Source organism: Adiantum capillus-veneris, chromosome 27 (genome assembly GCF_014529385.1).
Source record: "Adiantum capillus-veneris isolate H3 chromosome 27, ASM1452938v2, whole genome shotgun sequence".
Taxonomy (NCBI): Eukaryota; Viridiplantae; Streptophyta; class Polypodiopsida; order Polypodiales; family Pteridaceae; genus Adiantum; species Adiantum capillus-veneris.
Window position 1 is genome coordinate 115,653,943 of NC_140957.1, and position 21,622 is coordinate 115,675,564.

Sequence of the window (21,622 nt, forward strand, 5' to 3'; positions counted from 1 at the left end):
CTTCTCTCTTGCACTCTGCACGCACCATGCACTCTTCATCTCTCTCTCTCTCTCTCTCTCTCTCTCTCTCTCTCTCTCTCTCTCTATATATATATATATATATATATATATATATATATATATATATATATATATATACATATACCTCTCTCCCTATCTCTCTCTCTCTCTCTCTCTCTCTCTCTCTCTCTCTCTCCAAACCCTTCTATCTATGATATGGGGAAGGTGAAGCAACAGAAGATTTTGGTGAGGGTAGAGGTTGTGGAGGATGACGATGATGAGGACGAGGGCAGGATTCGTGAGTGGGAGGGGGGGCCTCTTGCAGATCTCATCTCCCTCTCGCAATGGGAGGCCCCCCTCCCACTCATGATCTCATCTCCCTCTTGCAATGGGAGCCCCCCCTCCCACGCCTCTCGCAGTAGGAGGCCCCCCTCCCACTCACGAACCCTACTCTCACAGATCTCATCTCCCTCTCACAATGGGAGGCCCCCCTCCGACTCAAGAACCCTGCCCTTGTCCTCATCATTGTCATCCTCCGCAACCTCTACCCTCACCAAACCCTTCTGTTGCTTCACCTCCCCCATATCATAGGCACTCCTCTCTCTCTCTCTCTCTCTCTCTCTCTCTCTCTCTCTCTCTCTCTCTCTCTCTCTCTCTCTCTCTCTCTCTCTCTCTCTCTCTCTCTCTCTCTACCCTCATTTCCCACACTGCATTTTCTTCTCTTCGTAGTGCCCATCATCCATACCTAGATCTTCCCCGAGCTTATCCTACCCCTCAATTACGTTCCCATGTAGCAGATAGCCATGACAACCCTCACTCAAAACACCTCATAAGCTTTGTTGTACAGTGTAATTGTTGTTCAAGATTACATGCTGCTGACAAAAGTGGTGAAGTCTCTCTATAGCTCTGTGATTCTAACTGTTTCCTAGCAAGTAATGGATGGCACCATGGCCGAGGAGGAGAGGACCCTCAAGAGAATTGGCTTCCACAAATACACATCTGAGGGATGAGATGTTGCTCTCCGAATGGATGCTGATGATAAGGCAGAGAAGGCCAAATCGACGCGTTCCTTGGCCCGCACTCTGAAGTGCCTCCATTTTGAATGGACACCTGAGTTGCAGAAGAGGTTTGTGTATGCGGTCATGCGGATGGTGGTACCAAAAACGACAATGCAGCTTATGAATGTGGAAGGCTTAGAGGGCTTCCCCATAGGCCCTCAAAAGGGCCTTGCATTTGGGGGTCCTTTTACTTACTTTCAGGGTCCAATATGCATGTATGGGTGCTCCATACATCAAGAAGGGCCGGTTTTGCCGGTTTTTTTACCGTTCACGGTTCAACATGCAAAGCTTGCCACCTTGCACTGTTCGTTAACACTTTTGCACAAAAAAAAAAGTCGTTTTCAATGAGATGAGCGCATACTTGTAGTTCATTAGCCTCACACAACACATCTAGGGCTATCATTAGACTCTCTTTCACAGGCTTCAGTGGCACAACAAGTGCCGCTCATGGCAGCCTCTCTCTCTCTCTCTCTCTCTCTCTCTCTCTCTCTCTCTCTCTCTCTCTCTCTCTCTCTCTCTCTCTCACACACACACACACACACACACACACACACACACACACACAAGCTTCAATCGCTTTAGAGATGGCCAATTATCTAGGTAGTGGATGCATTTAGAGAATTGGAGATGTACAGGTAAATTGGACGGAGTGATGTTCTATGGAATTTTTACTTCGTTAGCGTAGTGGGCAATTCTCAATCACTAGCCCGTCATTAGCCCACGTGGCTCCAACGCTGAAAAGCTCTTAAAAAGTCAAAACCCCAACGCTGAAAAAAAGCTACGATGTCTAAAGCTACGCGGTCTAAAGCTCATGCGATCTGTTTTCAGTGGATGCGAAGCAAGGGCCTCTCTCTAGATGCAAATCACCTTTGGCACATCTGACACAATGAGCTACCATTGACCACTTGCACAGGCATGCTGACGCTGAGGCGGGTTCTGTTTATGTATTTGTTGCTGCAATTGTAGAGCAAGAAGATGGTATTGCTGGAAACATAAATGGTAGTTTTGTTTGCATGCAATTGTTGCAGATCAATGGTGGTAGGGAAGTAGTTCGCGAAATTTATTGCAAAGGAAAAAAGATGTCGTGCTTGGCATTGCCTTGGTTGATATGTATGCCAAAATGTGGTGCACTTGAGAAAGGCTTGAGGAGCTTCTTATACAGAATGTCGCCTCCGGAAATGCATTGATTGCAGGATGTGCAAAGCAAGAACAGGGTTGTTGAAAGAAGATGTCATGCTTGGGATTGTCTTGGTCGATATGTATGTCAAATGTGGTGTGCTTGAGAAAGCACAAAAAGTGCTTGAGGAGAATTCGTCCGGAATGTCGCCCCTTGGAATGCGCTGATTGCAGGATGTGTGCAATGAGAGGAGGGGCAGAAAGCTCTGGGTTGTTTTTAGCAGATGTAGAGCAAGTATATCTCTCCAAATTCAATCAAGACATGTGACTCTACTCAAGTGCTCGAGGAGCTTCGTGTCTTGAGTGTGGACTCTTGGAATGCGCTGATTGCATGATTTGCTCCACAAGGGCGGGGCCAGCAAGCTCTATTTTGTTTTCAGCAGATGCGAAGCGAGGGCCTCTCTCCAGATGCAATCATGTACGCATGCATGAAGGCATGTAGCTCTACGCAAGAAGCTGATATCGGCACAATCAATGCCTTTCCATAATGTCGCCTCTTGAAATGCATTGATTACGGAATGTGCACAGCAAGAACATGGCTATTGAAAGAAGATGCCATGCTTGGGATTGTCTTGGTCGATATGTATGCCAAATGTGGTGTGCTTGAGAGAGCACAAAAAGTGCTAGACCGGTTTTCTGTCCGGAATGTCGCCCCTTGGAATGCACTGATTGAGGGATGTGCGCAACAAGACCAAAGAAAGCTCTAGGTTGGTTTTAGCGGATGCAGAGCAAGTATATCTCTCCAAATTCATTCAAGGCATGTGGCTCTACGCAAGTGCTCGAGGAGCTTTATGTCATGAGTGTGGACTCTTGGAATGCATTGATTACATGATTTGCTCCATAAGGACAGGGCCAAAAAGCTCTACTTTGTTTTTAGCAGATGCGAAGAAAGGGCCTCTCTTCAGATGCTATCATGTACGCATGCATGAAGACATGTAGCTCTACGCAAGAAGCTTGTATGGGCACAAAAATTCACAATTATATTGTTAGTCAGAGGCTGCTGAATGCATATGCTTGCACCTTGAAGGCCATTGACCTTTTGCAACGCCGTTGACATGGGTGAGAGAATTAATGAGCCCATAGCTGATCCGATGCTCTTGGGGAAGCATATCATGCTCTAGGCTACTTTCAACGGATGCAAAGCAAGTGTATCTCTCCAAATTCAGCATCCTATACTTGCATCTTGAAGGCTATGCTTACATCTTGAAGGCATGTGGCTCTACGCAAGAGCTCAAGGAGATTCCTTTTTGGAGTGTGGACTCTTGGAATGCTTTGCATCTGGCCTCTCTCCAGATGCAATCACCTAGGCACGCATCTTGAAGGCATGTGGCTCTACGCAAGAAAAGTCATGCTTGCGACTGTCTTGGTGAATATGTATGCCAAATGTGGTGTGCTTGAGAGAGCACAAAAAGTGCTAGAGCAGTTTTCTATCCAGATTGTCGCCCCTTGGAATGCACCGATTGTGGGATGTCTACAACAAGAGCAGGGCAAGAAATATCTAGGTTGTTTTTAGTGGATGCAAGCAAGTATATCTCTCCAAATTCAGTCAAGGCATGTCGCTCTACGCAAGTGTTTGAGGAGCTTCATGTCCTGAATGTGGACTCTTGGAATGCGCTGATCGAATGATTTGCTCCACAAGGGCAGGGCCAACAAGCTCTATTCTATTTTTAGTAGATGCGAAGCGAGGGCCTCTCTCCAGATGCACTCATGTATGCATGCATGAAGGCATGTCCGGAATGTTGCCTCTTGAAATGCATTGATTACGGGACGTACACAACAAGAACATGGCTGTTGAAAGAAGATGCCATGCTTGGGACTGTCTTGGTCGATATGTATACCAAATGTGGTGTGCTTGAGAGAGCACAAAAAGTGCTAGAGTAGTGTTCTATCCCGAATGTCGCCCATTGGAATGCACTGATTGTGGGATGTGCGCAACAAGAGCAAGGCAAGAAAGCTCTAGGTCATTTTCAGCGGATGCAAAGCAAGTATATCTCTCCAAATTCAGTCAAGGCATGTGGCTCTACGCAAGTGTTCGAGGAGCTTCATGTCCTGAGTGTGGACTCTTGGAATGCGTTGATTGAACGATTTGCTCCACAAGGGCAGGGCTAGCAAGCTCTATTCTGTTTTTAGCAGATGCGAAGTAAGGGCCTCTCTCCAGATGCAATCATGTATGCATGCATGAAGCCATGTAGCTCTACACAAGCTTGTATTGGCACAAAAATTCACAATTATATTGTTAGTCATAGGCTGTTGGATGCAAAGAGAGGGCCTCACAAAACGTGCCTGAGGAGCTTCCTGTCTCAATGTCAGGCATGGTCTCTCCAGATGCAATCACCTACGCATGCGGGACAATAGATGCAATCGCAGGCAAGGTCTCTCTCCCGAATGCCATCTCTTGGAGTGCATTGATTGTGAGATACACGCAACAGGAGTAGGGCCAGAAAGCTCTCGGCTGTTTTCAGCGGATGCAAAGCGAGGGCCTCTCTCCAGATGCAGTCACACACGAAGGCATGTGGCTATACACAAGATGTCGATACGGGCTTCAAAATTATCTTTAATAGTGGCTGTTGCAAAAAATTGCCGTGCTTGGCAATGCCTTGGTCGATATGTATGCCAAATGTGGTGAGGGATGTTGTCTCTTGGAACATTATGACTGTAGGATATGCCCGACATGGGCCGCGCCGGAAGCTGTGGGCAGTTGACATGGGCTTGAAATTCATGCTCATATTGTTGGTCAAGGGCTGTTGCAAGACATTGTCATGCTTGGCAATGCCTTGGTTGATACGTATGCTAAATGTGGTGCACTTCAGATAGCACAAAACGTGCATGAGGAGCCTCATGTCCGGAATGGAGTCTCTTTGAGTACATTAATTGCGGGATACGCACAACAAGAGCAGGGACAGAAAGCTCTCGGCTCTTTTGAGCGGATGCAAAGCGAGGGCCTCTCTCCCGATGCAATCACACACCGCGTGCATTTGGAAGACATGTGGCTGTATGCAAGATGTCGATATGGGCTTAAAAATTCGCTCTGCTGTTGTTAGTTAAGGGCTGTTGCAAAAAAATCTCGTGCTTGGAAATGCCTTGGTCGATATGTATGCTGAATGTGATGCACTTCAGAAAGCACAAAACGTGCCTGAGGAGCTTCATATCCCTGATGCCATCTCTTGGAGTGCATTGATTGCAAGATACGCGCAACAGGAGCACGGACAAAAAGCTCTTGACTGTTTCCAGCAGATCTGAAGTGAGGGCCACTTTCCAGCTTTCCAGATGCAATCACATACGCGTGCATCTTGAAGGCATATGTCTGTACACAAGATGCCGATGTGGGCCTCTCTCCATATGGTATCACCCACGTGTCCACATTGAAGGCATGTGTCTCTATGCAAGAGACTGATACGAGCACAAAAAATCTGCTTCTTATTGTTGTTCAGAGGTTGTTGAAATAAGATGTCGCGCTTGGCACAATCTTTGTCGATAAGTATGACACGTGTGTTGCGCTTCAAAAAAGTGACGGTTTCTCACCAACAGAAGTCTTTTCGAGCGCTTTTATATCTAGTTATGTCAAGCAAGGGCAGGTGAGGAAGATTTGACAGTAATTTCAAAGATGCAATATGACATGGGCATGTTCTACATGACCATTTTGCCCGAAATGTTTCTTGTCGAATGCATTAAATGATAGGAATGGCATCTCTTTCAATGCACTGGTAGCGGGATACGCACCGCAGGAGCAAGCGCGTAAAGCTCTAGGCTATTTTCATCTTTCTATATACAGTGTGGACTCCTTGAATGCACTCATTGTGGGATGTGTGCAACAAGAGCAAGGCCAATGAGCGATACAGGAAAGAAGTTGTGCTTGGCTTTGCCTAAGAGTATGTGTACGTCACATATGGTGCTCTTCAGAACGCACGAAAAGCGCCCGAGGAGCTTGTTGTGCGGAACGCCGCCACAAGATTGTAGGAAGGGTCTCTATCCAGATGCAATCAACTACGCCTACACAAGAATCTGGAAGACATGCGTGTCAGCAGATGCAATCACGTACACAGCCATAGATATTAGAATTCACAATATGATCGCTAGTCAACGTTTGTTGGGAGTACAATTTCATGCTTGGTGGTGGTTTGATTGATATGTATACAAAATGGGGTGTCCTCACAATAGCACAAAAACTTCTTGAAGGGTATCCTCCCTGGGGTGTCGTCTCTTGTAGCGGGTTAAGTGCAGCAGATGCCCAACATCGTTGATGCAAGGAAGTCCATTGGCGATAGACATTCAATCGCGCGGTGAGTAAGCATTATCATTTTTTGATTTTTGACACTGAGAACGCAGTTAATGAACTCATTGAAAATTGCACGCTACCGTGGGAATGGCACGTTCCTTCGTATTATAAAAATTGGGGAAGATTGTGCAAACTCCCCCATGCAAGGAGACTTGCATGTTTTCTTTTTTTAAAAAACATAAAAATGGAACAACAAACAATAACATTGACATCTTGTATGATCATGAACATTGAGCTTGACAAAACTCTTAACACTCCTTGTGGTTTTGGGCGAGGTACCCCTTTGAAGCATTACGATCAATAACCAATTTCTGTGGAGGTACACCACTGAACCACAATGATCGGTATCCCGAACACTCTCAGGTAAAAAAATCTAACACTCTTTCATGAAATCTCTCTCTCTCTCTCTCTCTCTCTCTCTCTCTCTCAGTTTCCAATATTTTGTTCAATCTCAATTCGATGGAACATAGCTAACGAAGCACTCTAGTTTGGATATTCGCCACATTCTGTAGCTAGTTTAAAAGGTGATTCAAAAATCTGGAGGGTGGTTGAGGCATCCCCCACCCAAAAGGTAGTTGCCATCACCAGTGACCACCCTTTATCAAACTCGCACAAAGAAATTGGGTATGGGGCACCCATTTTGTGATTTGAGGGTCCTCCAAAAGCGCCTTTAGAGGTCCTATGGGGAGCCCTCTTAACAAGGGAGAATGTAGCGAGCGATTTGCAAAAGTATCGGGTGTATTTGAAGAGGGTGCAACAAGGGCTTTCGGGAGAGGGGCTGACAACATTCAACCACCTCTTCTCGTTGACTCCATTACCACCAACAAGTGAAAGATTTGAACCAGGGGTTCACACATATGTAAATCAAGTACCTTTTTTGCCATTCGCTAATCCTGTTTCGATCAATAGAGGGCACATAGCTGGAATGCTACTAGGGCCTTTACCTCCTATTTACTCTCACACTGTATATGCAAGAATTGCCCCTAGAATTTCTCATGGTGACGTGCCGAATCTGCAACGGTGGAGGCAACAACACTGTGACCCTACTCAACATAGTCCAAAGAAATAAGTTCTTTATTTTTTTGCATTTCACAAATGTAGGTGTAGTATTTTGTACTTGCTTGTATTTATTTTCTTTTTTCTATGGCGATGGATATATATATATATATATATATATATATATATATATATATATATATATATATATATAGAGAGAGAGAGAGAGAGAGAGAGAGAGAGAGAAAGAGAGAGAGAAGGGAGAGGGGCAAAATGAAAAAAAATGCTCGCTCCAGAATCCCTCTCCCTATCAATCTTAGAAGTGTTTGGAGCGAGCTATGAAACGTGAGCAAAAAGAGAGAAAAAGGTTACTCCAAAGCTTGTTTCGTATCAATCCCCTAACAGCTGCTGTATGTCAGGAATGACATCGACATTTGGAGACAATGACATTGAGCTCCTCTATCTTCACACAGCTCTTAGGAGGTGTATGACTTATGACAATGGATTTACCCTTCTCTCTTGCAACAAATGACAATTTTTTTTCTTGTGCCCTTTCTTGTGACAATGGTAGCATTCAATGTTCCTCGTGTCACATTCACAGCTTTTGCTACGTACATTCTTGCGATCCTGAGAATGACCACTATTGCAACTATAACCTCTTTGCTTTTGATTGTTCCTCTGGTTACTTCCACTTTCCATATTCGCATCACCATGCCCACTAGTGTCAAGAGATTGACATCAAATCTCTTCCATGAGCAAAATATTAGTAAGTAACATCATTGGAAAACAAGCTTGCCCTTAGGGGCGGAGCTACTAATGGCATTGTTAAATGTATCCCTTGATGTAGGCAAAGAACATAAGAAGAAAATGGCTTTTATTTGATCATCAAAATTAAACCCCTTTGATGTCAACTAAGTAAACACACTATTTCACATGTGAACTGACAATGCTACTTCTTTCATGTTAAGACGCATAAGCTTCTTCATTGGAAACGCTTTGTTCGATGCACACCTCCCATCACATGCTAAGCATAAAGACTCCCACAGTTCTTTAGTATTGGTCTTGTCCATAATCGTGAAGAATATGGATTCACCAAGATGTAACCTAATAGTTGCCATGGCATGAGCATCAAGCTCCTCCCACTGATCATCAATGTTCAAACCCTCCTCTAGCTCTTTCAATGACGCTACGAGTCCTTTTTTGATAAAAAAATCAAGCATCCTCTGCTTTCATATAGTGAAGATCCAACAATATATGACAGAGCTAACTGCAAGAGAGTAACACTAAGAACTTGTAGTGAATCTTCTGTAAAATTTCAACCGAGTCTTCTCTGTTCAGAGATGAAAGTCTCAACTAGAAACTCAACTAAAAAACCACTCAAATGCCAATGCAAAAAAATGCGGTAAGCAAACTAGAGGATGCGCAAGAAAAGTCCGGTAGAGTCTCCTTTATATAAAGATCAAAATCTCAAGCCAAATCAAGACGAAATCAATGCATAAAGTATCAAGAGTGCTCTTTGGGTTTAAACTGCCATATATTAATCAAAGAAACTGTCGAAAGACTACCAACTTGGCGTTAAAGCACCTATACCTTTCTATACATGTCCTATGGCGAAGTCACGAGTGGGGATCTTTAGCAACCTAATCCATCTCACACTGTGAAACCCACCCCCTAATGCTTGGCCTAAAAAAACCTCACACAATGACCCTCGCAAAAGGTTATGTAGACACAACTAGCCACAGTCTTAGAAAAGGCTAAGACTGCCAAAAAAAGCCAGAATCAGCTTCACAACGAGGTACAATGACAATATCCGCAACACAATGTAAATCCAAAAACGTGAAACTGTGATTATAAGACTGCAGGATACACGCTCAAACAGGCTCCGATAAGTATAGATGCAAAATCACAGAATCAGCTCCCTACGGGGAGTAAAATGCTCTCAATAGAGCACAAGCACTCTCGAGTGCTAGTCACACATAAGTGATATGCATCCAACCTCTCACTAGAAGTGTAATGGCTGCCACTATCAAAGATGCTCACAAATCTAAAGTGTCTAGAGAAACTGTGACTACCCTTGTGCGTGTAAAAACTGTATCTGAGAGTTGTCTATACGATGTCGTCAACGGCTATGCATGAACATAACCAAACCATAGTAGGCATACATAAAAATTATATGTAAAACAGAGCAGTAGGAAGCCAAGTAGTAACTCAAAACTGCTCTCTCTGACGATGCTGCAAAAACTGTTATGTCGATGCCGAATATGGTGCCGTTGTCGATGCTGAAGAAGTCGAAGCCAATTTCTGCCGCCGTCGGGTGAAAACGTCTCGTTGATGTTTGAGTGCTAAGAAAGCCAATGTGCTCTCTATCTCACTTTTATGCGGATGTCGAGAAGAAAAGTGTGTATCTTGAGGCCTTCAATATCGAAGTTGCAATGAAGCTCTCTCTCTCTCTCTCTCTCTCTCTCTCTCTCTCTCTCTCTCTGCTCTTAACTCGAATGCACAATCGGTCCCGAGAAAACAGCCTCTGTGTTTTCTGTTTTAAACATGTTTGCACTATGAACTAGCTGATGAGCTCTTCTACAAAGTCGTAGAGCTTGAAGAGATCATCTTTCTGATAAAAAGAGTTTTTTGAATCCGAGTTTTTAGCCTCAAGTTATGAGCAAAATAGTGACCTACTGTCAATCTGCCCTAAACTGAGCAACTTGTTTCTGTGTGTGTGTGTGTGTGTGTGTGTGTGTCTCTCTCTCTCTCTCTCTCTCTCTCTCTCTCTCTCTCTCTCTCTCTCTCTCTCTCTTTGAGCTCACAGAAAGCTCAATCTTTCTCCTCGTGTGGCTCGTGGAGTTCAGCCCATTTCCACCTTAATACATGAGCTTTATGTGTCGAGCTCACAATCCTTCTATAGCCATGGAAGCTCCAAGCTTCAATTCGTTGCCGATGTGAAGCTCGCCAGTGTTGGGGTTAGCCCAACACCGACGATGTGAAGCTTGCCGGTGCTCGGGTCATCCCAACTTGGGCGCTCTAAGTGTGAACATTGTATAGCCCCATATACTCCTCGGGAGCTCCTGATTCATCTTTGCTGCAGATATTTGCTATTGCAGTCCATCCTTTTTGCCGCCCTCTACAAGCATCTCTTCAAGCCTTCGTGACCTCTTATTACTGCAATCTCGCCGAGATGAGGCCTTTGCTCTGGTACCACTCGTTGAGCTCGCAACGAAAGCTATCACCTACATACATGGCTATGCAAAGTGAGGAGCAGACAAGGAGAAGATAAGGTATTTAGAGACCTGGCTCAATCAGCCCAGGCTGAAGGCCAAGTAGGTTTGGGTGCAATAGTGTGGTGGCAAGAGCTGTTGTGCATCACTGTAGCAACGTCAAACGGGTATCTTCCACAACTTTAGGAGATTATTCTCAAGGTGTCGAATGCTAGCTTGGATGCGCAGTCACAGTAAGGGTGTCTTGAGCATGGTGACGAATCCCGTTTGAGCAACAAAGGCAATTGTAGCGCAGTGAAGTTTTTACTGTCTGTAGGTCTAGCATATGAGGAGTTGAACTCAAGACCTGCTATTCAAGGGGGAAATGGCATAACAAATCTACCACACTTGGGTGATAGAAAGAAGAAGAAGAAGAAGAACGGGTGAGTGCCGTAGCCAATCGGTCAAGCAACGGGGAGTAGGCGGAAAGGTAAATGTCCCAAAAAGGATTGCCCTTTTGCTGAAACTCACTAACACTCTTTGGTCTAGAGCGATTGACCTATTCAAACACTCAACCAAAATGATGTGGGTTCAATTCGCAGGAAACCTCAAAACGGGTGAGCGCCGTAGCCAATCGGTCAAGCAGCGGGGAGTAGGCTGAAGGGTAAATGTCCCAAAAAGGCAGTAACACTCTTTGGTCTAGAGAGATTGAACTATTCAAACACTCAACCAAGAAGAATAGAAAAGAGAGAGAGAGAAGAAGAAGAAGAATAAAAAAGAGATTTTAAGGTCTTCCCAATCCGTAGGCACAAACGAGTCGAACTCAAGATCTCACGCGTGATTCACACGCATGTGGTTGTTTGTGTGTGTGTGTGTGTGAGAGAGAGAGAGAGAGAGAGAGCGCTCTTAGGAAGAGTTGGCACCACAGACCAAAAATTTTCCTGGTTTGATCAACTCAGTTTGCAGATTTTACATTTCATGATCACCCTCTGGCTGATGGATCGTGCCCCCTATGACTAGTACGTGTCGAACAGTAGAGCCGATGCCATTGGGGCAGACGAGAAAGAACAGATTCACACAAAAGCTCACCTCTGTCAGCCAAAGGTCCTTATTGTCACTTTTTGTTATTAGCAGGGAAATTCAGAAGCGGAAGAACTGGGGGCGAGTCAGTCGGGGGGCCGCAAGGAAGCGGCTTGGAGCTGGTGGCTTCTCCGCTCGAATGCGCGGCCTCCATTGCACCCCCTCCATCTCCTCCAAAACATGGATCACGTCAATATTCGCCCTGCCAGTTTGGCATCGCCATCTCTTACATCTGAGAATGCTCCAACACAAGACACACATGTACAGGAAGAACCTGAGTACATTGCCCGCTACATGGTAATCAAACACTCATGGAGAGGCAAGTACAAGCGGATTCTTTGCATTTCCCAAGCATCTATCATAACCTTGGATCCTGCGACACTCAATGTCACGAACTCGTATGATGTTGTGACTGATTTTGAGACAGCAGCCCCTGTTATCGGGCGGGATGATCCCCAGCCTCAGCATGCACAAGAATTCATCATTAATGTCCGAACAGATGGCCGAGGAAAATTCAAAGCCATCAAGTTTTCTTCCAGGTTTTTCTTTTCTGTCCAAATTTTTGTACCGCTTGAAAGTATGACACCCTTGCAATGTGGGGAGAAGAGTGCAAAATAAGTTCATGTTTTTTTTAAAGTTTTCAAGGATCTAGAGTTTTCAAATGCTTGTAGTTTAAGTATGTGTGGACAACACTCTCACCACAAGACCAAATACCGGATGGTGTATTGGACAAGCACAAGGCTCGCTTAGTAGCAAGGCTTTTATCAGCGACGAGGAGCTGACTATGACAAGGCTTAAAAAATCTAGGCACTTTAACTCTGATAGATTAATTGGAATTTCAGATTCTCTCACGAAGGTTGAGTAGGCAAAAAGACTTGATTTTATTAATTTTGAAATGGCCGAAGCCGACAGAAGAGGGAATCCGGCTTGCCCTTGAGTTTCACATCTAAGACTAGATCCTTGCCCTTGCAAGTCTTCAACTTTAGCTTTACTAGAGAATCCACTAACACTGTTTTTGTGGTGCCAAGGCATCCTCAAGAGAACATCAAACCCCTCAAGTGGCATGATATGAATATCCTCGCATCCAACATATTCTTCATAGTACCTAGCAAGGGCGTCAAGGAAACCTCATGCCTTGGTGCTGCAAGAAATTAGAATTGCATCCGTCTTTGGCCCCATCTTGTCAGCCTTAACTAGTCGAGCCGCCATCTCAGATGAAATGAAATTGGCCTTGGGCTCCATTCTTGAAAAAAATCAAGGCCTCTTGATCTCGTTCTTTGCCCCATGCTGTGTAGAGCTCAATACTCTCGTTCTCATGATCCACTAGCGTCACCATAAAGTCTAAAACCAATCTAGCTTCCTTGGCGGCTTTCGAAGTCTCATCTTGGTCTCCTCCTTTGACATTTGGCCACAATGTGGCCCATTATACCACAACCATAGCACGTTCCTTGCTTGAACCTTGTTGCCTTTTGCTTGGAAGACATCTAAGGCATTTTGGACCTCTTTCTTTTGGCAACTTTTTGACTTTTCATCTTTCCTTTCGTAATCTCTTTGTATGTTGACTTGGCCAAAGCACCTATGATCCTGTAAGATGATGTGCGTTCTTTTCTTGGTTTGTGTCAAGCATATAGTTCGCACATAGAGAATTTTGTACGCATTACCGCACCCATGACAGATGTTTTGAAAGGGGTAAAGACGCGACAGCGCGTGGATGTCACGTGACACATCCAACCCTATGTGTCCGTGGACAAGCTACAACATGACCAGGGTTCAGTCAGTCCCGTCAGTCTAGATTTAGAAGTGATCTGGCACTTTTGTGAGTCTATTCGTAGACCGTGCATGCCCAGTCACTTAGTGTAGATGCATATCCTCTGGTTGCACACAACATGATCATCAGAATCCATTAGAATCAGTTAGGGGAATTTTCCAGTGCATTTAGCCTATTTTTCCTATTTTTGGTATTTTTCACTTATTATTTTTAAGCGACTTTCCAACAAAAGTAGGTAGGGCAATTTTGCTAAGTTAATACATAAGCAAACCCAAGTTAGCACTTTCTGGCAGAAGAGGCGGCAAGAGCTCCCCGCTCAACAGGCACCTTCTCAGCAGAACCCCTCAAGAACCCTTGGTGTTTTTGGATTTCCCATCCTCGCCTACACTCAGACCTGCCGTTTTCCAGCATTGCCTTGATCGCCATCATCACCAACATTACCTAGCGGCTGCAGATTCCTCTCATCGCCAGCAATCCCAGTTTTACTAGCGTTTTCCAATCTCAGCCCATCAGCGTTTTTTGAGTCCATCAAGCCAGTGTTTTTGGATAAGGATACAAGCAGCCCAGCGTTAGTGGTTTTCAGCCATTGCCGCAGTAGAACAACATCGTTTTTAGCCCTATGGGACAACAGTAGAATTAGCCCAAGTTGGTTACAGATACACCCCCAAGTTAAGCAGATTTTCAGCAGATAGAAGACCGCAGATTTCAACCCTAAAGTCGTCGTCGTCATCCCCGTCGTCGTCACCGGCATAGTCCCAAGTTGCATCAGTCCATTGCATCGTCATTGTAGCACTTTGTGCAATCATAAGTAGACCATTCTCGCCATCGAGAGTGGGGCCTTCGGAGGAGGGTTTTACAACGTCTCTGGTGTTGTATCCTCTTCTCTCTTTATCTCTCAGTCTCATTCACTTGCATGCACAGTGTCCATCCACTTTGTTTGTGATCATAGTACTCTCCATTAAGAACGGAAGGCTCTCCCTTCCATAAGAATTAAAAGAAACCTTGAGCACAGTTCGGAGCACTCATCTTGAGCAAAGCGCAAACAATCATTCCGCTGCACCTAACATTGGTATCAGAGCTCTGTGCGTGCTTCGGCTTCGCGAACTCAAGGGAAGAACCATCAAGAATCTAAAGAAGAACCTCAAGAACCAAGAACCCCAAGGAACCCAAGAAGAACCATCGAGCTCAAGAACCCAAGGAACCTCTCCCAAATTTTATTCCCTGAAGAATCTTTGAGTCCCGACCATGGATTTACTAGATTCCATCTTCATTGCCATGTCTTTGAAAGAAGATCGACATCGGATACACGAGAACCCAGATCTTGAGTACCAAGATCTCCTAGCTTTGTATGCGGATATGGAAGGAGTTGGAGACAAGATCCCTAACCTTTTCTGCATTCGCATTCGCATTCGCATGTAGCGTGCATCCATTTCCCTCGTCATTGAACCTTTGGAAAGGACTCCAGAACCACACCTCACTCCATCAGCATCGGTAATGTTTTCACCACAGTGAGTGTTCGGGGAACAACTCTTGCTACAGCAGGCAGAGTCAGCACTATCTGGTATAGAGCCTAGGCTGATATTCGGCAATCGTAGTAAGGCTGGACAGTGACCCTTACACGGTGTTTGCATCGCCAACAGTACCCAAAACACCTAGAGCACCCGCAGTACCATCAGACCCTGGTTTCGGAGAAATCTGCATTGGTTTGTGCATCCACTGCATCAGAAGCATTCATCAGTCAGCATCAGAAGTACAGAAGGAAGTCCGGCAGCTATGCCTCACTTTTAACAAGGGGGATGTCACGTGCGCACTTCACTTGCGCTGTCACAAAGTGATGACGTGGCGGACAGCAGAAACCCTAAAATTCCTGCAAACCCTAATTTTTTCCAAAAACCCTAAATTCCGGAAATCGCGGAGGCGGAATATTAATTTTTTTTTTTTTTTTTTTTTGGAAAATGATGAGCGACGCGAATTTTGCTGTTGCTTTTTTTTTATAAAAAAAAGAGAAAAGACTCTCAAGAGAGAGAGAGAACTGATGCTTTTGATTTTAAAAGCTTTTGGGGCTCTGCTTTTGGGCATCCCTTGTAACCTTTAAATTAGTGGTGAGGGCCTCACTTCTCAGAGCATCTGGACGCAGAGTCTGAGAGTGAAACCCTAACCGCTCTCTTGTACTTTGATGATTGATTAATACAAAAAGAAATACCGAAAGGGGCGCGAGTCTTTGGGGCCAATATCTCTAGGCACGGAACTCCGCCGGGCCAGTGCAAATCTATTGTGATCTGTGAATTGTTTTGAAGTGGTTATTTGGTGCTGTCGCGGTTGATTCTTGACTTGGAGTGTCCAAGTTTGTTACAGTGGTATCAGAGCACGGCCGATTTCTCTTCTACGGGAAATCCGATCCCCGAATTTTTTTTTCCGCGGCACCTATGGCTTCAGGCAATGATCAGTCGACTCCCTCTGCATCTGGAGATGCGGGCTGGGATCACAACGAAGATTCAGACAGAGAGTATGGCCCGCCTCAGCCTACTCAGGCGGAGCAAACAGAGATGGAGCGTCGTCAATTGATTGGCGATGCAACAAAGATGATGCTCAATTTTGCCAAGGACCCGAAGATGGTAAAATATATGAACCAGACCTCTTTGAAAGAGGTACAGATGGAGTGGCAGAGAACCACAACACCACTCCCGAAACCCGCTCTCAAGAAACCTTCTACCTCCAAGAAATATACGGAGAAGGAACTGGAGAACGTGGTTGATGCACGGATTGCTCAGCTTTTCGACGTGCAAAAGAAAGGCAAAAAGCACGGCAAAAAGCAGAACAAAGGTACTGACTTCCCGGGATATTTGGGTCGTCAGTCGACATTCGACAAAGCAAAGAAACGGAAGAAGCGTGTTCGATTTGAAGGAGTACCCAGTTCTTCTTCTTCTTCTTCTGACAGTTCTTCTAGCTCCTCGGATTAGAGCGAAGAAGACAGAAAAAAAAAGCAAAAAGCGAAGCAAGACACAAAGCTTCGGAACGGGCAAGAAAAAGGCAAAGAAGGCTACATCTCGCCCAGAGACTGACAGTTCTACTGAGGACTCGTCTACAGACAGCTCAGATTCCGATGACGGAAAGTTTTATGCGAACAAGAAGAATTTTTACAAAGCCAACCAGTATGACTTTCTCGAAGATAACAGCAAGAAAGTCCGAGAGTTTAAGGAAGGTGGCCACTCGATCAAGTTTGATACTTTTCAGGATACTCAGATGCTTCGAAGGCTTTGTCTCTTATACAGCAGTTTGACATTGCTTTCGCGGGAGGACGCTATTCAGAGCACTCCAAGATTCGGAGAGCTGCCTCTTACTCTGAGGGGAATGCTCGTACTTGGTGGTCCACGCTTCTATTAAGCAAGACTGTGCCAGTTACATGGCTGAAATTCAAGAGGCTTTTTATTTCTTCTTGGTTGACTCAAGAGTTTGAGCGAGATATACGAGCTGCTTGGAACCATCTCCGGATGACCAAGAGCGATACAGTGAATTCTTATTGTGAAAGATTCTGGAGCTCTTTTCTACCCGCCTCTTCATTCAAGAAGATCTCGTTCAGAGAACAAATTGAGCGGTTTACCTTGGGTCTACCTACAGAGATCCGAGATCACTGCTTGGAACAGAAGTCAGCTTCTATTCAGGAGTTGATGAGTCATGCGAAGCGGGGCTTTGCCATTCACTCTGGCAGTCTGACTTACCCCACAGATGAGGCCATGACACAACGAGCCAAACAGACTTCTGGGAATGAAAGTAGAATGAAAAAAAGAGCAACCCAGAGAAAAAAAAAAAAGGATGCACGACCCAAGCTTACTCCTGAGGAGAGAGCTCGCTTCATCAGAGAGGGGAAGTGCTTTGGATGCGGGAAACATGGACATATTTCCGCAAAGTGCCCTGATAAGGCACAGAAAGAACAGAATGATCACGATGATTTTCCGATTACATGGCACGCCTGAGACGATTGTCTCCGACAGAGACCCCAGATTTATGAGTTTGTTTTGGAAGGCAGTTTGGGAGAACATTGGGACGCGGTTGCAGTTCTCGTCATCGTTCCACTTGCAGACTGACGGGCAATTTGAGATTGCCAATTCAGTGATTTTAGATTTATTGAAGTCTTGTATCTCGCATCAGAAGACTCAATGGGAAAAGAACTTACCTTTGGTGGAATTTGCCTACAATAACACGATACACTCTTCGACGGGGAAGACGCCATGAGAGATTGTTGAAACTGCTGCGAAGGTTCCATCCTTCCTGAGCACGAAAGATTAGAAATTTGAAGCGGATGAATATTCGCGAGATTTGGATACGGCTTTTGCCAAGGTTCACGAGACTTTACAGAAGTCTCAAGAACGACAGAAAAAGGCAGCGGATCGCCATCGTCGCGACTGGAAACTGAAGGAGGATGATTGGGTGCTCTTACTTTTGAGAAGGCACGCCTAAGAAAAAAAAAAGGGAAAGGAGAGGCTTTTTCCAAAGCTTAGTATGTGATACTACGGACCTTTCCAGATTACTGACAAGATAAATGATGTCTCCTTCCGATTGGACCTGCCAGATACTTGGAGGATTCATAATGCATTGCATGTGAGTCTCTTGAACCCTGTTAAGGGTGATGTGCCTGATGATGGGGAGCCTGATGAGCAACCCGAAGTGGAAGAAAACGAGGAGATCCTTGTTCCTGAACAGATTTTGGCACATAATGATACGAAGAAAGGTAAAGTCCGAAGGCGGTTCTTGGTTAAGTTCAGGAACTTTCCTGCATTTGATGCGAAGTGGATGGAGGAGGAGGACCTAGCAGATACTCCTCGGATTGTGAAACTTTACCTCGATGTTTTGGTTTAGCATAGTCTACTCCAAACGGAACCCAGAAACTCAGCTTGGCCGAAGATCTGGTGCAGTGGGATGCACAAGAGGGGAGTCGCTCCACTCCTTTGTCAACAGATGCCTCGATTTTGATACTAAAGTCACTGATGTCTCTTTGAGCTTCAGGGATACTGAGAGCTGACAGTATTCTGCTGGATGACTTTATGAAATGGAATTCCTTATTATGATACTGATTTGTTCTTGACTTCTTGTGAGTGCAGGAACTGATAGCCGAAATGACTGCAGCATTTTGGTCTGATTGATCTCGAATAGACATGGTTGCAATAGGGGTTAGTCAATCGGACATCGTTGAGGTCCCGATTGGACCTAGATGTGATTGCTAGCTACATTGCCGATAAATCATGGTCTAAGATCCGAATGAATGTTGAATGTCATGTGATGTCCTGTGATGTCTGGTGATGTCCTGTGATGTCGTGTTATGTGACTGTCGATTTTGTACATGTGCTAGATGTGTGTTCCTAGTACGAAGGTACTAACAGTCAGTGTCTGCTAAGACAGTTTATGGCTTTTGTCGGTTTTGCAGGCGTAATCGCGGTCGATTACAATGCTTTCAAGAGGGGGGTATGTCACAAAGTGATGACGTGGCGGACAGCAGAAACCCTAAAATTCCTGCAAACCCTAATTTTTGCCAAAAACCCTAAATTCCGGAAATCGCGGAGGCGGATTTTTTTTTTTTTTTTTTGGAAAATGATGAGCGACGCGAATTTTGCTGTTGCTTTTTTTTTATAAAAAAAAGAGAAAAGACTCTCAAGAGAGAGAGAGAACTGATGCTTTTGATTTTAAAAGCTTTTGGGGCTCTGCTTTTGGGCATCCCTTGTAACCTTTAAATTAGTGGTGAGGGCCTCACTTCTCAGAGCATCTGGACGCAGAGTCTGAGAGTGAAACCCTAACCGCTCTCTTGTACTTTGATGATTGATTAATACAAAAAGAAATACCGAAAGGGGCGCGAGTCTTTGGGGCCAATATCTCTAGGCACGGAACTCCGCCGGGCCAGTGCAAATCTATTGTGATCTGTGAATTGTTTTGAAGTGGTTATTTGGTGCTGTCGCGGTTGATTCTTGACTTGGAGTGTCCAAGTTAGTTACATGCGCCATGTGGACACGCTTCTGCCATAGTCTAGCATGAGTCTTAGCTTAGGACTGAGCGTGGCACCTTTGTGAGCCTCTAGCAGGACGTGCATGTCCAGGCCAGTCACACTTGCATACCCTCTCTTGCACAATAATAGTCATTTCATCATGCAGGCATTTTACCACGCGAACTACCTATTATGAGTCATTTTATTAAAAGTGACTCTTGGAATTCTTTTTGTAAGTTTGTTGGAAAAGTAGGTAGGGCAAATTGCTAAAGATCTATAAAAGAAACCCATTGGGCACTCACTAGAATCAGAAGAAGCAGGGACACAAGGAGGCAGGCACCCAATAGTCAGACAACACCTCAGCAAGAGCCCTAGCGTTTTCTCAAGAAGAAGAAGGCCCAGATTAGCCTGGCGTTTTCAGTTTTTAGCCTTGAGTCATCGTCGTCGCCATCGTCATCGTTGGCGAAGTCCCTATCTTGACGACGACACCATCGCCATCATCATCGCAGAGCCCTATCTTGACGACGACACCTTCGTCATCGTCATCGCAGTCCTGGACTTGACGACGACACCATCGTCGTCATCGTCACAGTCACCATCGTCGTCGTCGTTGACATAGACCAACAGTACCCGTCATCGACATCATCGTCTCCGACATCATTGTCTTCGACACAGTATCGTCGTCGACTTCATCGTCATCGACAAAGACCCTTAGTACCTCGTCATCGACTTCATCGTCTTCGACATAGACCTCGTCGTCGACCTCCCCGTCTTCGACATAGAACCTCAATACCTCAGTACCCAGTACCCATCATCAATAGCATTAGTACCCATTAGCATCAGCATCTCAGCATTTAGTCATTGTATTAGCATTGTGCAAGAATAAAGAAAGTACTTGCTCTGGCAACAGAGCAAGGGGGCCCTTGAGGGTTGGGACCTGACATCCTTGTGTCGTCTCTTTTCTCTCTCTCGTCATCTCTCTTTCTTTCAGTTCAGTTCAGTTCTTTCAAGTGAAGTAAAGTGTCCCTTGTGTTTGTGTGCGGATTACTAGATCCAAGCAAAATCCTTATTCTCTTCCGCTGCACCTGACATTGGTATCAGAGCGCTGATACCAATGTTAGGTGCAACGGAATGATTGTTTGCGCTTTGCTCAAGATGAGTGCTCCGAACTGTGCTCAAGGTTCCTTTTAGTTCTTATGGAAGGGAGAGCCTTCCGTTCTTAATGGAAAGTGCTATGATCACAAACAAAGTGATTGGACATTGTGCGTGCAAGTGTATGAGACTGAGGGATAGAGAGAAGAGAGATACGACACCAGAGACGTAAAACCCTCCTCCGAAGGCCCCACTCTCGTCGGCGAGAGTGGTCTACTTATCGATTGCACAAAGTGGTACAATGACGATGCAATGGACTGATGCAATCTGGGACTATGCCGATGACGACGACGGTGATGGCGACGACGACTTTAGGGCTGAAATCTATGGTCTTCTATCTGCTGAATTTTGGGGCTATTTCGGTGGCTGAAAATGACTGTTTTGGCTGCGTTTTCATGGGCTGAAAATGGGGGTTCTTCTGCAACCAATTAGGCTGAATCTGTTGCATTTTTATCTGCTGAAAATCTGCGTTTTTGAATGCTGAAGATCTGCGATGTTGGGTGCAACGGAATGATTGTTTGCGCTTTGCTCAAGATGAGTGCTCCGAACTATGCTCAAGGTTCCTTTTAGTTCTTATGGAAGGGAGAGCCTTCCGTTCTTAATGGAGAGTACTATGATCACAAACAAAGTGGATGGACACTGTGCGTGCAAGTGAATGAGACTGAGAGATAGAGAGAGAAGAGAGATACGACACCAGAGACGTTGTAAAACCCTCCTCCGAAGGCCCCACTCTCGATGGCGAGAGTGGTCTACTTATGATTGCACAAAGTGGTACAATGACGATGCAATGGATTGATGCAACTTGGGACTATGCCGGTGACGACGACGGTGATGACGACGACGACTTTAGGGCTGAAATCTGCGGTCTTCTATCTGCTGAAAATCTGCTGAACTTGGGGATGTATTTGCAACCAACTGGGGCTGATTCTACTGCTGTCCCATAGGGCTCAA

General features: G+C 45.1%; 1 protein-coding gene and 1 pseudogene across 1 annotated transcript in view; both read left to right on the forward strand.

Annotated features, from left to right (window-relative positions):
• The first annotated feature begins 216 nt into the window (after positions 1-216).
• On the forward strand, positions 217-7,579 carry LOC147422613 (uncharacterized; annotated as a pseudogene).
• Positions 7,580-11,554: 3,975 nt separating this feature from the next.
• The window catches only part of GRV2 (DNAJ heat shock N-terminal domain-containing protein), a 72,669-nt gene continuing 62,601 nt past the window's right edge, over positions 11,555-21,622 (forward strand). The window contains exon 1 of the mRNA XM_086503232.1: positions 11,555-12,316. Coding sequence (XP_086359358.1) covers positions 11,958-12,316 — 359 coding nt within the window. The 5' untranslated portion in view covers positions 11,555-11,957. The remainder of the gene's footprint in view (positions 12,317-21,622) is intronic.